The sequence below is a fragment of the Erpetoichthys calabaricus genome, chromosome 1 (assembly GCF_900747795.2).
Source record: "Erpetoichthys calabaricus chromosome 1, fErpCal1.3, whole genome shotgun sequence".
In the NCBI taxonomy this organism is placed as follows: Eukaryota; Metazoa; Chordata; class Cladistia; order Polypteriformes; family Polypteridae; genus Erpetoichthys; species Erpetoichthys calabaricus.
The window spans coordinates 20,746,054-20,769,087 of NC_041394.2; the positions used below are offsets into that span (position 1 = coordinate 20,746,054).

General features: G+C 37.4%; 1 protein-coding gene and 1 long non-coding RNA gene across 4 annotated transcripts in view; one reads left to right on the forward strand and one right to left on the reverse strand.

Annotated features, from left to right (window-relative positions):
• sipa1l3 (signal-induced proliferation-associated 1 like 3) overlaps positions 1-19,393 on the forward strand; it is a 292,225-nt gene extending 272,832 nt beyond the window's left edge. Inside the window, exons 16-21 of one of the 3 annotated variants that reach the window (XM_051933960.1) lie at positions 4,401-4,557; positions 4,697-4,883; positions 5,089-5,235; positions 7,937-8,069; positions 9,291-9,372; positions 17,306-19,393. In XM_051933960.1, coding sequence (XP_051789920.1) covers positions 4,401-4,557; positions 4,697-4,883; positions 5,089-5,235; positions 7,937-8,069; positions 9,291-9,372; positions 17,306-17,449 — 850 coding nt within the window. In that variant the 3' untranslated portion in view covers positions 17,450-19,393. The remainder of the gene's footprint in view (positions 1-4,400; positions 4,558-4,696; positions 4,884-5,088; positions 5,236-7,936; positions 8,070-9,290; positions 9,373-17,305) is intronic. The other 2 variants (XM_051933955.1, XM_028796163.2) reach the window with 2 other exon arrangements.
• LOC127529774 (uncharacterized) lies at positions 18,900-19,796 on the reverse strand. Its single transcript, XR_007936379.1, has 2 exons — positions 19,659-19,796; positions 18,900-19,092 (listed from the first exon to the last, which is right to left on the reverse strand). It is a non-coding gene; the product is annotated as an uncharacterized LOC127529774 (long non-coding RNA).
• Between the last annotated feature and the right edge of the window lie 3,238 nt (positions 19,797-23,034).

The window sequence follows — 23,034 nt, forward strand, 5'->3', positions numbered from 1 at the left end:
CATTTTCATTAGCACATGCAAGCTAGTATTTCACTAAACTCTGTACATGTAACAATAGCATATTATGACTTATTTTTGTATAGCCCTCTTTACATTAATAACTCTATACAGTAATCCCTCGCTATATCGCGCTTTCGCCTTTCGCGGCTTCACTCCATCGCGGATTTTATATGTAAAGCATATTTAAATATATATCGCGGATTTTTTGCTGGTTCGCGGATTTCTGCGGACAATGGGTCTTTTAATTTCTGGTACATGCTTCCTCAGTTTGGTTTGCCCAGTTGATTTCATACAAGGGACGCTATTGGCAGATGCTGAGAAGCTACCCAACTTACTTTTCTCCCTCTCTCTCTTGCGCTGACTTTCTCTGATCCTGACGTAGGGGGATTGAGCAGGGGGGCTGTTCGCAAACCTAGACGATACGGACGCTCGTCTAAAAATGCTGAAAGATTATCTTCACGTTGCTACCTTCTGTGCAGCTGCTTCCTGAAGCGACATGCTGCAGGTGCTTTGCATACTTAAAAGCTCGAAGGGCACGTATTGATTTGTGCTTCTTTGTTTTTCTCTGTCTCTCTCTCTCTCTCTCTCTCTCTCTCTGCTCCTGACGGAGGGGGTTTGAGCTGCCGCCTTCAACAGCTTTGTGCCGCGGTGCTTCGCATACTTAAAAGCATTTTTGGTCGATTATTATATAGTATTCTGAGTTTATTGCATTCAGTAAGACGAAAAAAGTTGTGAGAAACATGAGATAGAACGATCACTGTGCAAGCAAATCCAGTGTGTCAGGCTGGCTGCCGAGACGAAGAAGCGTGGTGTCCCCAAGACAAAGTGCACAGTTCCTCATTTCTTTAGTGAATTGTAATGTTTTACAGAATTTACCTTATAATAAATTTGTGTGTATATTTATGGTAGTAAATTAAAAAAATGATTAATATTACAGATTCAAAAGAAATCCAAAAAAAACAGTAAGCACAAAATGATAAACACAACGTCACAGTCCAGTTTCACAGATGTAGATGATGATGGAGTAGTTTTAAAATGAAATCCCCCCTGAACAGACCCCTGAAATTTATGTAAAGCTTTGTCCTACAGTGATGCCAATGTAAGTGAGAATTTATAGAGTTTTGGAGTGCTTCCCAGACGAAGACATTTTCCAAACCTGATGAAATCACAGGAACAAGTGGGCACAAGTCAATAGCATACTGTAAATCCAGAGAAAATAGTAATCTGATGGGTGAAAGTGTAATGCAGTTGTGTAGTGAAACGTAGAAACAATAAGATGGCCGATGATCTTATGGCTCCCTTTTAAAAGTTGCACTTCATCTTGTTTAACCCAGCAGCCCACATGGCAATAGCCAAAGCTGTCCAATGGAGCAGTACTCAGGGCTGCTGTGATTTGCAGTCCATTTAAATAGCACTGCTACATTGTCATCTGTGATTTTCCACAATTTGCATAATTCCATAATTTGCTAAAGTCGTAAAATAATTTCCATTTAATTACTGATGACAAACCCGGGAAGAAGCGGATCTGCAAATCGTGAACCAGCGAATAGCAAGAGCCAACCTCTAATAGCATCTTTTGTGGTGCCCTCTCATACAGGACAGTGTTATGCAGAGTTCCTATATGGTGGACTAATACACTTTTACTCTGTAACTCCTTCAAGCCTCTGGAGGGCAAACGTTTTCTGGGCACTATCTTGATGTTTGAATGTAGCTTTTACTTCCTCATAGTTGAACCAGTAGTGTGCACTGGGATATCTAACTACTTCAATATTGTTTTGTGCCCTTTACCTAATATATGAATTTGTATTACCATATATACTCATGTATAAGTCAGGTCTTGAAACCTGAAAAATCGATAAAATCAGACCCCGATTTATATGCCCGTTCAAAAATGTAACACTTAATTTTTTTTTATTTTATTTATTTATTTATTTTTTTACATCTTCTTTCCTCCTCCAATCTCACATCAGTTTCTCAGACGTGTCGAATTTTGTTGCAGCAGCGCAGTTACCAATTTCTTTCACTACTTCAGCAACGTTTAATTTAAAACCAGCTTCATATTTTCCTCTGACCGAACGCTCCATCATAGCATATCATAATCTCATGTACCAATAGTGCAAGTTTTCCACATTCGACTTATACGACCGACATTATAAAATACCGGAAATTATATGGTAAAATCAAGTCCCGACTTATCCGCAGGAGAACTTATCCGAAAGCATATACGGTATTTTGTCTCGAATGTTATTGCAATGTTGTTCATTTTACTTTGTTACAGCTGGTGGAGCCTAGCTTTTAGGTAGCTGGGTCCTCACAAGGAATTTGTTTGTCACTAGAATAAACTTTACTTATGTAAACTAGACAACCATTTCTTTCTAACATAACACATTTTAATTTGAAAAAATGAATTTGACTTTCAGTGCAAAGAACAAAATGTCATTGTAGGATTTGTTGATCAAGTATCTTTGTATATATTTTTGGTTTTTACTTTTTTCCCTAATTGATTAAATATAAACATATGCAAAGTTTAATTGCTGGCATAAAATTTCATAAACCTACTAACATTTTTGTGGATCTATCTATCTATCTATCTATCTATCTATCTATCTATCTATCTATCTATCTATCTATCTATCTATCTATCTATCTATCTATCTATCTATCTATCTATCTATCTATCTATCTATCTATCTATCTATCTATCTATCTATCTATCTTATTTAATTTTACTGGCTTGTTCAAACAAACATTCAGTACATGACTTGTCGAAGTATCTGGTGTGAATAATTTGTAAAAGGTGTTTTCCTGGTTCAAAGACATGACAGTATTTTGTTCGACATTTCTAATTATACTGACCTATTTCAATACACAATTGATGTAAATGTAAACAGATTTCATATAACATGTTTAGGTGTCAGGGAAGTCTAGAGATTAATGCACATTCTGATACCATTTTGAAAGTGACTGTTGTATTCAGAGTCAGCACAGTGCCAATTTTTCCTTCCCAGCCTGCTTCTTGATTCAGGAGCCCATGTTGTGAAGAGTGTATGGTCATGTCTGGAGTCCTGCTAGCCTCCCTATGGATCATGAGGAAGCTATGAGAGCCCATGCTTTACAGTACAGCCACTTTCTATGATTACTTTTTAGGTTTTAAAGGCTTTTCATATGATTTTGGTGCCCTTTGAATTTTTATTTTAGAGAATGAACTCTTTATCATGCTTATCAGAATGGTGAACATTGACACAGTCACCCTGTGCACCATGTAGGCTGTCTTATTTTTTGGATGTTGTTTTTGACTTTCTCTTCACAGCTCTAATGATACTCCTGTCATCCAATTGCTGTGGGTTTCTTGAAATGGCTTGCTTATTGCAAATTATTTGCACCACTAGAGCTTTATTTCTTTTTCAAAATATTTCATATTGTTGATTTTGGAATACTCAGTTGTTCACCGATGATTCTGATTGGTATTTGCTTTAATTTCATTTTCAAAATCACTTGCATTTCTACTATAGGTAGTTCTCTAGTTTTCCGTCTTGTTTTTTTTTTTTATTTTTGATGTCAATGCCAGACTTCCAGTGGCTACAACCAACCCTACACACTCAGAGCTCTTATATGTATTGATAATTAAGTAAACACCCAAGCAATTAGAATAACCTGGCATTCATCTGTCCCAGTACTTCTGGGTTACTAAACATAACAGTCATTTTTCCAGTATTGTTTGATATATGTAAAACATTTCCCAGAAATGGAAGCTGGCAATTATATTCATCTTTTCACCTAGAATACATATTTTTGAATATACAGTACAACAAACATAACTTATATTAACTTGTCCTAGTAATTTTGCTGCTCATTGTATGTATGTGGTTTATATTGACACACATTACCATGTTAGTTTGAATAAGATGCATCCATTGATTTATAGCCCATCACCTTAATGAACAGAATTTCACTTTGTGTGCTCCAGTATGATCAGTACAACAAGGACTCAATGTAATTGAAGCTGATCAGTACAGAGTTCTCAGTAAAATGTTTGTTTAGGTACTACAAAAATGCATCTGTGATTCATGTAATGCCATGTAACAAGGCCTTAACCAAGAGTTTGTTTGGTTAATTGTCTTTCTGGCATTAAACATGCATTGTTGAAAAAATGTATTGGTTTAATACAATGCTTTCTTATAAAATAATGTAGGTGGCATTACTTACTTTTATTTTTCAGATTGTGGATAAGAATTTTTGTATCAATATCTATGTTGTGTGGACTTAAATTGACACTCTTTAGCTATATTCTGTAGAGGAGTTTGGGACTCATCTGCAAAATCAGATTTACATTGTATCTATGTAACATCCCCAATGTTCATATTTTGCAGTTCAAAAAAATTGTCTTATCCTGATTTCAGGCAGCCTGACAATTCTAAAAATGTCTTTGGACAACCTAGACTAAGAGCTTCCCTGAGAGATCTGAGATCACCCAGAAAAAGTTACAAATCAACCATTGAGGATGACCTAAAGAAGTTAATCATCATGGACAAAGATTCAGAGCAAGAGAAGGATGGGGTAGGGTTTAATTCTCCTTCCACATTTTTATATTTATTAGTTGTATTTATTGTTAAATACCACCTTTAAAGAATTAGTGCCCTTTAAAGTTTCTGACATTCTTGATAATGTTTTTCTGTTTTGTGTTACTTTTCAAAAGTCTCCAAGGAAAACATTGCAAAGAACATTTTCGGATGAGAGCATTTGTAGTGGTCGACGAGACTCAAGCTATGCTAACAGCCAGCTCTATGACACAGATTTACATAATGATCTCCTGTTTACCAGCACTTTGCCAACCCGCAAACAGTACCAGCCTCAGAGCAGCGCCAACCTGCCAGAGAAGAAGTGTAAGTAAAATGTTACAATGGTCCATTCCAAAGGTGTAATTATTAGTTTAAACAAGGGCAGCCTTAACTTCACATAAGCCACTTCCGTCAGTTGGAAGTAAGGCACAAATAAATAAATAAATTTGCCATTATTAACAGAGAAAAAAATTGCAATAATCTGCCATTGCAGCATTGGAGTATATTCTTCTTTGTATTTTCTCTGCAGCAATGGTTTCTGCTTCTGAGCTGTCTTTATCAGAAGCACGTGACAAGAACTCACTGAGAAGACTTGATCCTGGAATGATGCCCTTGCCTGACACTACCTCAGGATTAGAGTGGTCAAGTCTAGTTAGTGCTGCCAAGGCTTATGAAGGTAAGTAATGGAAAGGGGCAAGCAGTCATTTTGACCATAGAGAACCTCCTCCAATTGCCTTTTAGTTTCAATGTCAAATGCACCATTCAGCACATGTGAACCGCTTTCAGTAACCCAATTGTTTTGCACTTGAACATCTTCTGACAAGGTGCAGGTTTCTTGCAGACTGAATCAGGTTTTCCACTAGCCATCTAGGGTCTTCTAGAGCCTGCTGCTGAGAAACATCCCCACAGAATAAAAGCTGCCACAACCATACTTCACAGTGGGGTTGGGTTTTCCCTCATAATGTAAAGTGTATAGCTTATGCCAAATATAGTGTTTATTCTAATGACCAAAAAGCTCATTTTTAGTCTAATCAGACCATACAACCTTCTTCCATCTTCCTTTATGCTTTCCAGTTTGCTTTCTAGTAGAGATGTCTTGTGTGTTTTTTCTCTTCGACACTTGCACGTAAAGCTGTGATTGGTGGAGCACCCATGCAATAATTGTTGTCTGCACAGTCCCTCCAATCTTAGCACCTGTAGCTTGTAATTCCTTCATAGTTCTCATAGGTGTCTTGGTGGCATCGCTTACTAGCCATCTTCTTTGTGATCGCTCAGTTTTTGTTGACAGCCTGTTCTAGACAGATTAAAGCCGCATCATTTCTTCATGCATGCTTTGACTGAACTCCAAGAGATATTCAGTGACTTAGATATGTTCTTGTCTGGCACCTTTTCACTGAGGTATTAGAATGTTCTTTTGTCTTCATTGAGTAGTTTAGACCACCACCCTGACTCACCTACAAGTTGACCCTTCTACATACGATGGTATTTAGACTACAATCAGTTGAAATCCCAGACAGGATTGATTTCATTAAACTAATTATGTGACTTCTAAATATAATTGGCTGCACCACTGAGGATTTGATGCAACAGGGATTGAAGAGGATGAATGATCATGTGATCAGTTATTTTGTGTTTTCTATTAATCATTAATTTATCCCACTTTGCAGAGATCTGTTTTCACTTTAACATTAGTCTTTTTGTGTTGATCAGTGTGTAGAATGCCTAATTAAATACACTATGATGCAATGTTTTATAATAATAAAATGTGAAAACTACCAAGGGGTGAATACTTTAACCACTCTATATTATAACGAATAATAAATCAGTTGCTCCAGTTTCTGTCCCCATCAACATGGAAAAATGACCTCCTGCTATCCTTTAACTTTGCAGCTGTAGACACCTTGGAGTGTCTTCAGCATTCTAAGGTCTGTGGAATTCATGCCACTTATCCTCCTCTTTTCAGCTGCCCATTTGTTCTAAATATCTGGTTAATGAATGTCACTCCATAATGTGGCTTCAGCTGGCTTTCACTACAATCTTCTGTACTCTCTGTTAGTGTCAAACAGAGTGCAGTGCATTCTGGAACAATAACAACTGTGACTCTGTTTAATTAGACCACAAATGAGAGAGCTCATCTGCTTTTCCTTCCAAATTCCTTAAATTAATTTCCTCCATTTTTTTTGTAAACTCTACCAAGTCCGCTGTTTTTATTATTTTAATAACCATCTTATTTACATCAACCATCTGTAATTAGTTCTGCATCTGTCGATTACTTGAAAGGGTAGAGGGTGAATTTTAGGAATATCAAAATAGTAATTAAATCATGTATCAGTGTGAGTACCAAACAGCTAGAGTAGTATTTAAAATATTATACAGGTAATATTTAAATGTCTGAAAGTTGTCTTCCTTCCTGTCTGATAATACATCCATAATATTTTCCACAACATCAAACACTTTTTAGCAGTCTTGACTCTTTTTATGATTTAAGCTCCCATGTTAACGTTTTTTTGTAACAAGCCATTCCCTATCATTGTAGGTGTTAAGTGACAGTCTCTTAGAAACTGAATTTAAAATAATCCATTGTCTGCAAGCACAGAGTGTTCTCTCAGGAGAAGCATTTGACACGCATGGGAGTCTGTCATCCAAGACAAGTCCTTCTGTATCCAGTACAATACAGTGCAAAGTACAGGGAGAGTCAGGCAGGAATCCAGGGCAGAGTGATTGTGGGACTGAGGATTTATAAAATATAGTATATGCACTTCTCCCTACTTTTAAAAGCACTTGAATTAAAATGCTCAAAATAGTTGTAGTAAAGTAGTTATAGCTACAAAAGATTAGTTTGTTAACTATAATGCTAAACAATGAGCTGAAGAAATGGTGTGCATATAGAACACAGACGAACACACAGACATATTTTTATTAGTGTTTTTATTGTTATGCTTTATTTTAGAATGAGGCTAGAGAATCATATTTCATAGACTGTTTACTCTGCACAGCCACAATGTAGCTTCCCTACTGTTTTGAAGAGTTTATTCCTCTCACTGGAGGGCAATATACAGTATTTAACTCCTAATTAAGGCTGCTTTGGTAATTACAGCAGCTTGTTTTAAACAAGTATATTTTTTACTTAATTGCAAGCTGAACTACACAGCTGTAGTGAAAGGAGTTCATATTTCAAAGTTTAGGAGAGACATTTAAAGGGCAGGTAAAGTACTGTGTAAATTAATGAAAGAAATAAGTGTATATGCAAGGAGCCCCGCTTCTTTTGATAACTGTGTGTTGCCCTAATTTTGTGTATTACCATAAACACACCAGTCCCAGTTGTTATCCGAGAATTGCCTGATTTTTTTCAAGTGTCTGTCTTTTCTCCATTGCAGTGCAGAGAGCTGTATCTCTCTTCTCTCTCAATGACTCCACTGTGAGCCCGGACATCAGACCAGTGCAGAGCCCAGGTCACACCCACACAGGCAATGACAGACAAAATACTCCAAGAACAACGCCCACTATAAGGTAAGCCAATTAAATTTACCCGAGTCCTAGTAAGAAGCAGGTATGTGTATGAGCTTGATTCAGTTTTAACTGAAGAGTAGCTTTTGCATTGAATTTGCTGGGTAGCCAGTGACCTCTTTCGATTTTTTTTTCCCTGAAAATTCACCATGTGGCTGGCTGGCAGGCAATCAATTTTATCTCCTGCACCCCATGATGATTTGCAAAGCCAGTGTGACATAATAGAGCTGTAGCATTGCAAGCGGCTGAACCACCTGGTGTGTGACGACCATGGGTTCCATTGGTGCACACATGTGCACTGATAACCCCATGGGGTGTAGGGTTATTATGCTAGATAATGTACTCAATATGTGCTGCTACAGGAAGGCAGTGCATGATCTAAAAAGAGAAATGACATGACAAGACCAAAGCCTAGACCAGGAGTTGTGTTGCATAGTCCATTAGATAACGGCCTGATCTTGCAGATGTTGTATTGAATGAATCTACAAGTATGGGAGACTGTTACAGTGAAGGACAACTGGTCATCAACCACAATCTCAAGGTTGTGCTCAGACTTGGCGGGTGTTGGCAAGGTGAAAGAAGAGAACAAAATATGAGTATCAGAGGTTTTTGTGCATTTGTATGAAATGTTATTTTCCATTTTTTTGGGGAGCAAGTGTGTGGTCAAGTATAAATTATACTTTAAAAAACTCTGTTACAACATACTGTTCACCTTTTGACCAGAAGTATAAGCTAGACTTTCTTTTATAATCTTTTGTGTTTTCTTTACACAGTATATTGCAGTAGTCATCAAGTTCTGTCCTGGAGGGGGCCCCCTGTCTTTGTAGGTTTTCATCCCAGCCAATGTCTTCTTTTTATTGGACACTGATGTTAATTAAGCATTCTAGCTGTTAGTTATCAAATGGGTATGCTAAACGTTTACTGAACGAAACAGAAATTTAAACAAAGTAAAGGAATTCTTTTCTACTTTTTAGTTTCAAATGATATGGCAAAAAATGCAAATATGTCTTAAATCTACCATGAATACACTTTGCTGAATGTAAAATAGGAGAGTAAATAGAAAACTGAAAGCTAATTAAATAATGAGATCAATTAAAGGTAATAATGTCTCGCTGATTGTGAAAACTTTGAGAACAGTGGCCTCCAACCAGAACTGCACTTAAGAACCACTGATATACAGTAGAAGTCCGGCAATACAAGTGTTTTTATTTTTCTTTGTTTCAGTGAGGAAGTTCCCCCTGACCTTACTGGCAGATTATACCATTTAGAGGTCATGCTGAAGCAACTCCACAATGACCTGGAGAAGGTAAGAGTTGTGTTTATGTATAGAATATTCAAAGCTGGCAAATTGTGGGTACTCTTTGTTTAGATAAAGTGCAATCATTGAGTCTTTGAATGAGATTGTACTCCTAATAATACCACATATTGACAGATTCCCTTCTATTGTGTTTTTTACACTTGTCAAATTAAATTAAGGTCTGTATCATCATTTCTTTTTCTTACTCATCAGGAGCTATTCTGGTTTTTTAAAGGTCAATAGCAATATTATACAGTACTCTCAGAACTGATGTTTCAGGTAAATGAGTTTTCTTGTTTTTCACTGATAATAATTGGCACCTGATTGGTCATCCACTATTGTAGCCTATTGAGTCAAAGTCTGACATGACATTCTGCACACCAGTAATTAATTTCATTATATGAGGTTTGCCTGGTTTTGACAAGTCTATTTACTTGTGCATTTCCTGCCGTGCTTCTGGACCCATCTGTTTTTGTCTATAGGGTCACCTGTAACTGTTAGTTTTTTTGCTTTTTCCACCATTCTCGTTAAACCAATGAAAAGGTTTTGAGTAAAAATCCATGATAACAGACAGTTAGGAGATGCTAAAACCAACTATGTGAATGCCCTGGAGTGGTCGAGTCAGCGTGCATATCTCAGTCCAGTTGAGATTTTGTGGCTGGACTTAAAAAAGATCTATTCACTTACAATCCCAACACTGTAGTGCTGGGCGGTATGACAAAAATAAATTTTTCAAAATTATACCTGTTTCACAGTATCCAAAGGTATTTTTTTTCCCTTGCATGAGTGGATGTTAACCACATTTTCCACTGCAATTACTGCAGTAGACTGGCTAAGAATAACATATTCCACTGTCAGGAGAATTGTAAATTGTACAAAAAAATATTTTAACATGCACACAAGTATTAATACAGGTTTGCATGGCCCCATAAAGTGATAGTTTTCAAGGGGGTGGCACTAATGAAGAGAAGGAATCACATTGCATGACAGTTGCAGTCAAAATATAGAACCTTTTTATTGAACAAATTTTGCAAACAACTTAAACTAAAATTTTGAGAACATATTTTCAACCATCCACAGAGGCATTTAGACTTAGTAAAATATCCAGAGGTGCTTGTCAAAAGTTGTATTGCACTGAGCATGTCTTACAAAAGGAATAAATAGAAAATATTTTTTGTAAACCAACTACACTTTCATCAGTATCATCTACTGTTAAATATCATCTACTGTTAAATTCTGCTCCGTACTTCTAAAAAATTTTTAATTTTTTATTGAGGATTTGTTCTCTTCTGTGTATTGTATTGTATTGACCTCCTTCTTTTGACACCCACTGCATGCCCAACCTACCTGGAAAGAGGTCTCTCTTTGAACTGCCTTTCCCAAGGTTTCTTCCATTTTTCCATACTAGGTTTTTTTTGGGAGTTTTTCCTTGTCTTCTTAGAGAGTCAAGGCTGGGGGGCTGTCAAGAGGCAGGGCCTGTTAAAGCCCATTGCGGCACTTCCTGTGTGATTTTGGGCTATACAAAAATAAACTGTATTGTATTGTACACTTTCTGTTAGTTATCTATCTCTGTCCACTGACACGTTAAAGTGACTTTTTAAACAACTTTACCATCATTAAACTGCATAATATTTAAACTAATAAATAATAACAATAAAATAAACTAGCCAACCCGCGCCGCATAATTATGTATTGATGGGTGACCACTTCCTGAATGACACAGTTGTCAGTACTTCTAGTCACTGTTGAGAAACACTTTTTTAATGTCTTTTAAGCACAGGGGAAACAATGAACATGTGAAACATCCGTAATGTAATAAGCCACCAAGAAAAGTAAAATTGCAACAATGCTATCTACAGAAGTGAAAACAAATTTGAGCGCGGTGTATTTTTTAACTGCCTTGTGGCGCTGTAGTAGTGTTGCTTCTTTGCAGTAAGGAGACTCTGGAAGATTGTGTGTTCGCTTCCCGGTTCCTTCTTGTGTGGAATAGCGCTTTGAATACTGAGAAAACCGCTATATCAATGTAACGAAGTATTATTATTCCTATGTGTCCAGCACGCTCTCTCTCGCGCGCGCGCCTGTATGTGTATGTGTGTGTGTGTGTGTCAGTCACACGCTCTCGCTCGCTCGCTGCACGTGGTCCTGCAGGCAACCGCCGCAAAAATAATATATTGATGGCTGAACACTTCCGGAAAGACAGTTGTCTAAAAGGAGGGAAAAAAATGAACATTTGCAAAATCCGTAACGCTGCTTTCAGTAAGTACAGTGTTACCGCTTGTGCACATTAAATCTTGAAATCCTTCGAGTAACTAATTAACTAACTAACACCCACCCACACACACAGACACAGCTTGTGTAGAAGGTCATCTGCTGAGAGAGCGTCTCAACTGTTGCAGGGCCTGCATTGGATGAAGCAGGTGAGACGCTAATGAAACAGAGGCACAGGGCTTATTGATTTTTAAAGACTGCTTCCTTCATTGTGTTTTGAGAGGGAAACATACAATTGTCAGTGACTTACAATTGGAGGACCACCGACGCTAATGAAACAGAGGCACAGGGCGTATTGGTTTTTAAAGACTGCTTACTTCATTTTGTTTTAACCTCAGTTGTAAAGGATTGTTTTAAGGATCCCATGGGATACCCCTCGCAAACCGCTTTACACGCTGCATAAGGCGATTCACCTCCGCGAGAAAAATGCCTCTATGAACAGTCAACGTGGCTCGGAGGTGCATGTGGCCTCTACGAAAGACGAATATAAATGACGGCGTTTTTTCTGTGTCGTCGCGTCCAAGTTGGTGGGCGTGGCTCTGCGAGTTGTCGTCGTATCCAATTGTCTTAGAGTTGGTGGGCGTGGCTCCTTCCTGCGTGCGCCATGGGTGTTTTACTTGTCAGCGGCTTAGTGAATCCACGCCCCTTCCGGCGTGCTTTCCATGGTTGTCTTGCCTTAGTGAATTATATATATAGAAGATAATAGTGCAACTTCCAGTAATAATACTATTACTTCAACACTTCAAGACCAGGTGCATTACACAGTATTCACCAAATAAAAATAAGATAAAACAAGTGCAACTTGGTGATGACATCTTTACCAACTGAACCATCATTAAGGCAAATTGCATTAATATGGACCTTGCTTCAAGCTAAGCTATATACATAAATAATAAAACTGCAACTTGCATTTATAATGCTATTTGTGATATAGCCCTACAGAAGCGTATTAGGGCCACGGTGAAGAAGAAAAAATACAGACACAGTGAAGAAAAATAAACTATATGTCGAGAATAAAGTCGACATGTTGACTTTATTCTCGACATTTCCACTTTATTCTCATAGTTTATTTTGTCATTAAGTAGAATGTTGTAAACTAAACTTCATCATAAAATCAATGTTTAATTTACTAGATATTCTCAAACCCCGTCATAAGTTAATGTAGCACATTAAATGCTTTGTATTAAGTGTTCCCTGACCTAGTTGTTAATCACTACGCGCTTCTTAAACTGACTTCCTCTGCACTAAGAGGAGGCGCAGGCAGCTGTCGCCGCACAGAATACATTCACTTCATGATATTCCTTCTCTCTGAAAATGTACAATGCTAAGATAAATACTTGATATCATTTTCATGATGAAATGCATTAAAGCCGGTATTAAATATGCACAGTAGTGCTGCTTCCTCGCAGTAAGGGGTCCCCAGGTGTACGTTCAGTGTAGAGAACTTTATGGCAGGTGTGACGAGGCTCCAAAAAACTGGATGTATGAATGGGTATCGCACAGGTTTAACTTAAATATTGTGTGAATGTTGGGTTTGTGATCTGGTGGTCGGAGACACGAACACAGAATTCAATGTATGTTCTTCTGAACTGGCTTTCTTTATTGCATGCATGCTGTCTCTGTCTGATGTACCAAACCCCCAGTTCCTATCCTTCCTTTTTCTTTATCCACATAACCAATCACCACACGATAAACGTCTTTGTGAAATTAAAACTAGTTATAAACTGTTCAGAACTTCATTCAAAACCTTCGTTATACAGGGTGAGGCAGAAAGGACGGACGTCTTTGAAATGTCTAGAACTCACCACTAGGTGGAGTGACAGATGTGCGGTAGGTGGCGTTAGGTTCGCGAAGTCAGCATTTTTTTATTTTCTTTTTAGTTGAAGCCATGGATCTGTGGACGATAGAACACCGCGTTTTTGCGTATGACTGTTTTGTCAAGAACAACCAATCTATTACCGCAGTTCAGTGTGAGTTTCGTTGCCATTTCAATATCCACAGAAATAAAGCTGTTCCCGCTCGTAACACAATCCTACGTTGAGTTAAAGCACTTCGTACACGAGGTACACTAATGAACAAAAGACCGCCGGGGGCTACACAAACGGCACGTACCCCTGAAAATGTGGAAAGCATACGACTAGCCCTGCTGCGTAGTCCAAGTCGATCTGCTCGGAAGCATTCTTCTGTACTTGGCCTCAGTAATCATTCGGAGCGCTATATCGAGATGATAAACAACTTCTTTTTACCTGAATTACGATGAGAATGTATTCCCATTCGGCGTGTGTGGTTTCAACAGGATGGGGCGACAGCTCACACAGCTAGAGCATCAATGGATGTTATTCGCCCTCTCTTCCCTGGTCACCTCATTTCCATGTTTGGTGACATTCATTGGCCTCCTCGGTCCTCTGACTTATCCACGTGCGATTATTTCTTGTGGGGTCACCTCAAGACACATGTATACGAGCATAAGCCCCGTACATTGGAGGAACTGAAGGAAGCCATTCGCGTGGAAGTTGCCCAAATCGACAGAGCGATGTTGAAAAGAGTGGAGGCCAACTTCCATGAACGCCTTCAGAAATGCATCAGTGATAACGGACACCACATGGGAGATGTTGTTTTCCATACTTGATTTTGTCAAATGCTATTTCAATATGAACTCAAATCTTTCAATAAATTTCTTTGTAAGAAAAAATTAACAATTTTGTGATTTTGTAAAAAGTGTCCATCCTTTCTGCCTCACCCTGTACATGTTTAATTATGCCATCCATTCAGGTTGCACCCATCCCAGCAAGCATTGTGTGCGAGGCAGGAGCAAATCCTGAACAGGGTGCTAGCACATCGCAGGGTGAATACGAGCAATACATACACTGGGGTCAATATAGCATAACAAAACCCACATCCTACATTACTTTGAAAGGAAACTGAAGCACGCCAAGTAAACCCATCAGAAAAACATGCAACTTCAAGGCAGAGAACACCCGGGACCCCCTTGCTGCGAGGCAGCAGTGCAACCTCCACGTCACCGTGCCCCCACATGATTAATACATGCTTTAATGCATTTCATCATGAAAATGATATCAAATATTTATCTTAGCATTCTAAATGTTCAGAGAGCAGGAATATCATGAAATTATTGTATTCTGTATGGTGATCGCTGCCTGCGCCTCCTCTTAGTGCAAGAGGAAGTCAGTTTAAGAAGCACATAGCGATTAACATGGCTCGGAGAACACTTAACACAAAGCATTTAATGTGCTACATTACTTATGATGGGGTTTGAGAAAATCTAGTAAATTAAATATTCATTTTAAGATGTTTAGTTTACGATGTTCTACTTTATTCTCGCCATACTCATAATTTCTCATTAAAGTAGAAATGTCGTGAATAAAGTCAACATGTTGACTTTATTCTCGTCTTAAGCGTCGAGATTAAAGTGGAAATGTCGAGAATAAAGTCAAAATGTCGTCACACTATTACACAGTACCCAAGTACATTACACAGTATTGAAAAAAAAAAAATAAAACAAGTACAACTTGGCTTGCAGTGTTATCCAGTAGTATAGAAACAGTATTCACACATTTGAACATAATGGTCCACATCCAAACTTTTAAAACCAAAGTATCTTCAGACAACAGACATGGCTCCTTTTTTCGGCAAAAGTTCTTCTGTGTCATCATGTTCAACTTTATCGTCTGCTACAGCTTCAGTTTAAGAATGTTCTCTGTCCATTTTCACCGTTCATTACCTCCACTAACGCATGTACTCCGTTGAATGTGTGTTTAGTGGTGCAGCAGTCTAAAAGGTCCCCCCTTAAACAGTTTTCCGCTGCGCCACATTCCGAACATTGCTTAGGCTATTTAAACTGGTGTTGCAGTATAAGAAAAATCCATATCATAACAAAAATAAAAAACGGTTTTTGGTATCAACCGCTATACCGCCCAGCACTACAACACTGCATAACAAAGCTTAAGCAGTTTTACAAAGAAGAAAGGAAGAAATGGCTCTGTGGAAATATACAAACTAATAGAGGGAGACCTATGCACACAGACTCAAGGCTGCCATCTGCTAAATACTGACTTGAATCGAATAAAAACTTCTTCTGTTTACACCATTAAATTTGTTGTTTCATATTTGCAATTATTTTATATTGAGATCTGCTTTCATTTTGACATTAATTAAGCAAATTCTTTCCACTGTGATTCAATGTTTTATAACCATAAAATGGGTTGAGCACATTTTATAAGCACTGTTTATAATGGGGTTTTTTTCAATTCATATTCAAATTTTGAAACCATCTGAATTCATTACATTGTGAATTTTCAAAACTGAACATCTGTGATCTGTGTCATATAACTGTGCAGTGTTTCGCAACGTTTTTAGTGTTGCAACCCACTTTTGGTCTGCTTTGGTGTATCGAGTGTGCTCGTCACAGTTGAAACCCTCTTGGAGATTTGAGTGCAATCGTCACAGCTTAGGGAGGGATCAAGCGTGATTGTCAGAGCAGCAACTCACTACACAACCCATTTGCGAGTCTCAGTGCAACCCACTATAATTATAAACAATAGCAACTTACCAACAACGGCCTGCAACCACACATATGTAACAATTCCAGTGGTTGAGAAACACTAACTAGATGGCACTGAAACACTATGAATTTTAACATCACGACTCTTACAAGTACTTTTTGGGGTCCATGTTAATGGCAGGATGGAGTGGTCCTGTGCGATTTTCTACTCTGTGATGTGCTGGCTTTGTAACATCAGTTCCAGAGAGGCCCATCGAATCAACCAGCACATTATAAGACAAGCTCAGTTATAGGACACACTATGGACCCCTGGAGGTTGTACCGAATGAAAAAAATTAAAACCAAATTGAGTGACATTATTAGCAATGTTGCACATCGTCTCTCTGATACACTAACAAGATTTTCAGCCAACAAATTACTCCGCAGAAGTATGTCGAGAAACGTGACTGGGGCTGCTTTATACCAATAGCAATATGTCTTACTGGGACTGTGACAGCCAAGTAAGAAGTTTTGTTTCTTTATAGTCATTCTTTTATGTGTATATTTGTTTATTTACATATTTACCTATCTACCTATTTATGTATTTATTTGTTTAAGGAGCTTCTGTAAAAAGCCCAATTTCCCCCAGGGTACAAATAAAGTTCTGTCCGTCCATCTGTCTTTCTCTCTCTCTCCATAAGGGGTGAATATGTTTTATAGGCACTGTTTATAATGGGATCTTTTAATGAAAATAATTTATTTCTACAGCACATTTTCATACACAGGATGTAGCACAAAGAGCTTTACAAATTGTTAAAGAAATAGTCACAAGAAAAGAAACACTAATTTGTAGATCAAATCTTGAAACCATCTGAATGCATTACAGTATGAATATTCAAAACTGAACGTCTGTAATTTGTGTCATACAACTGTGGACGGTACTAAACCACTGAGATTTTCATCATCAACATCTTAGAGTATGAATACTTTTTGTAGGTACTGTATGTATGTATGCATATTAATGATTTTTTTCTTCATCTTTCCTTAGCATTGCCTCTGTTGTTGATTAATCACATACTGGTGCAGTATTTACAGCAGCCGTGTAAATATAAAATTATCACTTTTTTTGATAAGTGGGTAATTGTAAATTAATACTGCTTTCTTTGTTTCCAGGAAAAGAAAGACAAGGTTGCATTGCTAGCTGAAGTAGCCTGTTTAAGAGAAAATAACCACCGGCTTCAAGAGGAGTCTCTGACAGCTAGTGAGCAGCTAAAGAAGTTCAGCCAGATTTTCTCCAACTCTGTAGAAAGGAAGTAGACATGACCCAGATTTGAACAGGTTCGAATATCTGGCCTATTTCCAGAAAGGAAATGTTCATTGAAGATACATGTAAAAAGCTTGAAATCAAACATTTAAACCACTTTTTTGGTGCAGCTAAATAATAGAGTTTTTCCTTCCTGGATTGAGTGAACTTTATATAAAGTAATAGCTGAGTAACAGTTATCAACAGATTTCACTACAAACAGTGATGTGATGTGTCTGTGATGTTCTCAATATTCCTCCAGGAAGGGAAAAAAAAAAGTCACTCCCAAGGACCGATGATGGAGCGCAATATGTAGGAATAACCACACTGGAAAAGAATCAGCTGGAGTACTCAATACCATTTGATATCTGAAGACAAATTCAACCCAGACTTTTGAAACTCTGAGCCAGTTTGGTGAGAATCAGACACCAAGACTATTGTTATTCTATTAAAAAGCCCAGAGTTGGCTGTTTTTGTATATTTGATCTGAAACACTAATTGACCAGTCCATCATTCAGACTTCAAAAACTGGCGTTATTTTGTTCAGAATGGCTTCTTGTGAAGAGTGTCTTTGTGATTTTGCAATTTCAGACTTTGAATATGAAAAAATAACTGGCAAGTTAAAGGAAAAAATATCAGAAAGAGTGACACTTAGATTATTATCTTTTTTTGTTTAAAGCAGAAACATTTAAAGACACTAGCTGGCATCGATTTTCTTTTGCTGTTGTTGTTGTTTCTCTTCTTGCCAAAGTAATGAGGTACTACATTCTTTATATGAGGCCTAAGAATTCGGTCAACAGCCTTTTCACAAAAACAATCACTTGAAGTTGTTCTGTGTGGCAATTTTATTTTGATACAGCTAGTTTCTGAAACAGCACTTAAATGTTGGGGTTTAAACAGATTGCTTGTGAGGATGACTTTTTTTATTGTCTTCCCAGCATTAAGGTATATTCATATAGCTGATAATTTTTGGGACCATATCTCATTCTCAGGAGAAGAATACAGCAAAGTATACTTAGTTTTTGTTTTTTTTTGTTTTTTTCTTCTCTCAAGCTATATGTAAACTTTATTCTTTGCCTTCCATGCAGATAGTAAAAGCCTTGATTCATTAGTCTTTTAGTTAATTTAAATTTAGGCTTTTAAAATTATTTATTATTTAAGAAAATAGAACAGCCATTGTGCTCAGGCAAAAGCAGTCTAGGTTTATTTGTAACAGTCAGGGTAAACGCGCTAAAAAACAAAACACTGTGCCAGTTAGTGTGTTGGCAGACAGCACCACATAAACACACCAGCTTTTCTCTTCACTTTGCACACATTACAGCCGCCATGCCTGTTTTCCATTGACCATCCATCAGCGGAGATTGACACTTAAAAAATCTGAAATATTTATTCATATGAAATATAAAATATGCTGCACATATTTGGAATAGATAGATTTGATCAAGCCTTGTTTAAAAAAAAAAAAACTTTCACTTTAGACATATAGAGTTACTATGAAGTGCATGCATGTTTTAGATGAGTGGGATTACTCTTATAGAAACCATTAAAATACGCTGAAAAAATACTCCTCTTCACTAAGCATAAAGTGCAACGTTTTAATCTGCCGCTGCCTTTTATAAGGCAAACTTTTGATAGGAAAGCAGCTTATTCCGAGTTGCTTGTCCACGGATCATTTAGAGCAGGGATGTGCAAAGTCATTCCTGGAGGGCCGCAGTGGCTGCAGGCTTTTGTTCCAGCCCAATTGCTTAATAAGAAGCACTAATTGCTCTAGAAACACTTCTGCTTTATTTTAGTTATCTCCCTCGTTAAGATTTTGAACCCTTATTGCTTATTTAAGTCTTAAACAGCTGCATTCTTGGTTTTTAATTGCTCCTTATTAGCAATAAGATGCAAATGACAAAAGAAACCAGCAGTTATCCATTTTGCTTGTTACCCTTTACGCCTGTGTGTATTTATCATGCACTATTTGGTTTAATTAAATACTTGGAAGGAAAGAGAAGACAAAAAAGTCAAGGATTGAGAATTACCCATCCGTTTTACACTTCAAAATATTTGGATATCTTTAGAATGGAAAAAAAAAACCTAGGATTTGAGAATGACTTGACATAGCAGAGTTAAAGCACTAACAAGCCATAAAATGTAATTATTGGCAAGGATTGTTTTCTAATTAAACAACTGGGTTGGAATAAAAACCCGCGGCCACTGCGGCCCTCCAGGAATGACTTTGCACACCCCTGATTTAGAGTTTGGGTCTCTCTATCTCAGTTGAATAGAACCAAAAGATGCATTGTATACAGTCCTTTGCTACAATACTGCCATCTGCTGGGGATTTGGAGAACCAAACACTAAAGCAAAGGAGAGGTTATAGAAGTGAGTAGTCTTAAATAGAAGCCAAGCACAGGATTTAATAGGACTGGCTTTGCAATAATAGAAGAAATGCACTAAAAGCATATTACTGCATAAACACAATGATCATACTTCAATGATCTGAATCTTTTTTTCTTTTTGCTTACACTGTAGAGCAACATTTTCTTTTAACATCGAAAGGCTGTGGTTAAATTTACCAAAAAATATTAAACTGGTCAGAATTTGGCACTTTTCAGTTGTTTTCAAAAACTCTGTCATTAGTTTTGAATGGCTCAGGAAGGTAGGTTTAATAATACTAAATATAGCATTAAAACAAATGTGTAAATGTAAATGTGCTTTATAAAAAAATCTATATTTGTAAAAGAAAAAAGTAATTAAACTTTTGATGTTTCAATTTCTTTTAATGGGGGTCTTGGGATTGTAAACTTTGATAATGCAAAAATAAGACCAAGCAAGCTGTGAAGGAAGGCCTCATTCTGCTCAAGGCTGAGGGAACATTGTCTTTAAGATAGTGACATTTTACTGTATAGCCTGTAGAATCTAAAATTTTGGTTCTGTCTGAAGCCTTTAATCAACAATGTCATAGACACCTTGTGACATCTTATCATTTTTTAATACCGCTTGTGCTGTCATTTAGAAAAATGTGTCATGTTTAGGCTGAGACGAATGAAACTAGTAAGAGTAAAATGCGTGATTAACATGACTAAACAAGTTTGTTCTTCTTTAATAAAATTGGTAAATATGTATATGTTTAATGCCGTCTATTGAAATGGCAGTAAATATATTGAACCATAGCTGTTTGGGTAATTGTTCTGTTTGTATGGTTCATACGTTTGTTTCAACACATGCAGTTTTTCAGTTTTTCTTCTTTAAGAATTCTTCAGGCAGGCAGCATGGTATTGCAGTGGTTAGGGTTGTTGCCTCACAGGTCCTGAGTTCAAATTGCAGGCTAGTCAATGTCTGTGTTTGCATGAGACATGCAGGTTAGTGTTAGGTTGGTGTTTTATTTGCAAATCCTCTTTTCATCAACTCTTCAATTCTCAGTGTATTTCAGGTTTGGTATTCAGTGCCCTGTACTGAACAAAACAGGTTCAAAAATGTTTTTTTTTGTTTTTTTTGTTGTTGTTCTGTAGGCAAGTGCTCCTTTTGGTGAATGTTGGTTTCTGTCTTGCAAGTCAATGCTGATGCTCCAGCTCGGGAATGAGAAGTGTTCAATCAGATTAGCACTCTCCCATGAAGCTAGTCACATAATCTGACATGCTAAGCAACTCAGTCCATGACTTGCTCCGACAAGGATTTTGTCTTTTAGTTGTAGGTGCCGGGTTCTGTGTTCATGAGTGCCGACAGCCAATGAATGCTCATCTGGAAGTGCAATGCATAGGATGCAACAAGGAGTAAGAAATGTGTGTATTTTGTACCTCACAAAAAGAAGAGAAGCTTGCCTGTCTGATGCCTCATGTTTTACATACCACAACAGAAAGTAAAACAGAAGAACAGGGCTGATGCTGCGGCTAAAGTCACTATAGCTGTTAACTCTTTGGACAGTGCCAGCTACGTCAGGAAACACAGTATGTGCTCTCAGATAGAGGGTTGAGCAGGACTGTGCTGGAAAGTCGTCAGGCAGTTAGTAAATTAGACATGTCCAGCGATTTTCAGTCATTTGTGTGACAATGAGATCAGCACTGCAATCAGCAAATCTGATAACCCCATGACTAGGAGATATACTTTCTCATCATAATTTTGTCTCGGATCTACTTAATCCAAATCTCAGTCACAGGGAGCCAGTGGCTATGCAAGTAGCATCAGACACATGGCAGTAACCAGTTGTGGAGGAGACACTAGTCCTTGGCAGGTGGATATTGATGGACATGTGCCTGTTAAGCAATTTTCTTTGATGACCTTCTGGAGTTTTCAGAGCCTGCTTTTTGGTAGTCTATATGATTCCTCCATGCTGATTTATTATAGATTAGGTAGAGTACAGGACATAATGTTAGTAATGGAGAAAACCTACAGAGTGTTTTAATGATGACCATTAAGACCACAGCACTGTAATTTTTGCAAAAAAATAGATCTGTCTGAATGACTAGTTTTAAATTTTCTGTCTTGTTCTTAAGTCCCTGTGACAGTTGACAAGAAAAGCATTCATTGTCCTCAAGTATAAACTGGAGAAGAGTAGATTACAAATGGTGTACAGATACGGACTGGAAACGAGTCAACCGTCACGGCCAAGGCCACATTACTTTTCTTCTCTTTGCATGGTAAACAAGAGGAAAGCATGCCAGTATAAACATGTCTGTGCTGTGTTTGCACGTTTGTACCTCTCCATTGTATATTGATATTAAAACACATGGATTGCTTTTGTAACTGATCACACTGCTTCTTAACTGCTGTTTAACGGATCAGTAGCTATCACTGAGCAAAAGCTTCTGCTGAGATTTGAGTCAAATAAATGAAGAGAGGTGAGAAATGAAAGAACTTAACTGCTGGTGGGAGGTGTGAAGCAAAGGATAGAAGAATTATTAACTTGACATGATCACGTCTGCTTTCTTCTATTTATACTTTTATAGCTAGTTATTTATGAAACTTCTGATCTGCTTGCATTTTTAAAAATTGTAAAGGAATACTCCACCCAAAAGTTCATTTTTTATTTTATCTGTTAATTACACTGTATTGTTTGAAAATATTTGAACTCCTATTTCCATGTTGAATGGAGGTCATTGGTCTTATGACGCAATGGTGCCCTGCAGGTGGCAATGGCAAACAATGTCAAAACCTCCATGTAAGAATCTCATGTTACTCTTGTTGCATAATCCACATGTCAGTTATCCAGTTTACAACATACAAAACACAAGATTCTTTTTTTTTTTGCTAAAATATTGTTCAGTTAATTCTTTTGAATTGAAGATCCCCCAGTTCACTAGTCAAGATTACTGTTTTCTGTCTAAAACCTAATTACCCTTCCTGTTTGTGCACTACTTGGATTTATATTTTAGTAAAAACTGCCTGTGATAACTGACGTGAATTTTGTAACACAAGTAACTTGAGATTTGTTCATTTACATTTTAATATTGTTTGCTGCTGTTCTGTATTGTAGCCCTTTGTATCAAAAACTTTGTGATCTCTCTTCTCCATGAAAACATGAGATTAAAATTTTTCTCTGCATTCTCTACAAACAACATGAGCTTAGTAACATAAAAATATCCCTTTTGGGTGGGAGGGTTCTTTTTGATGT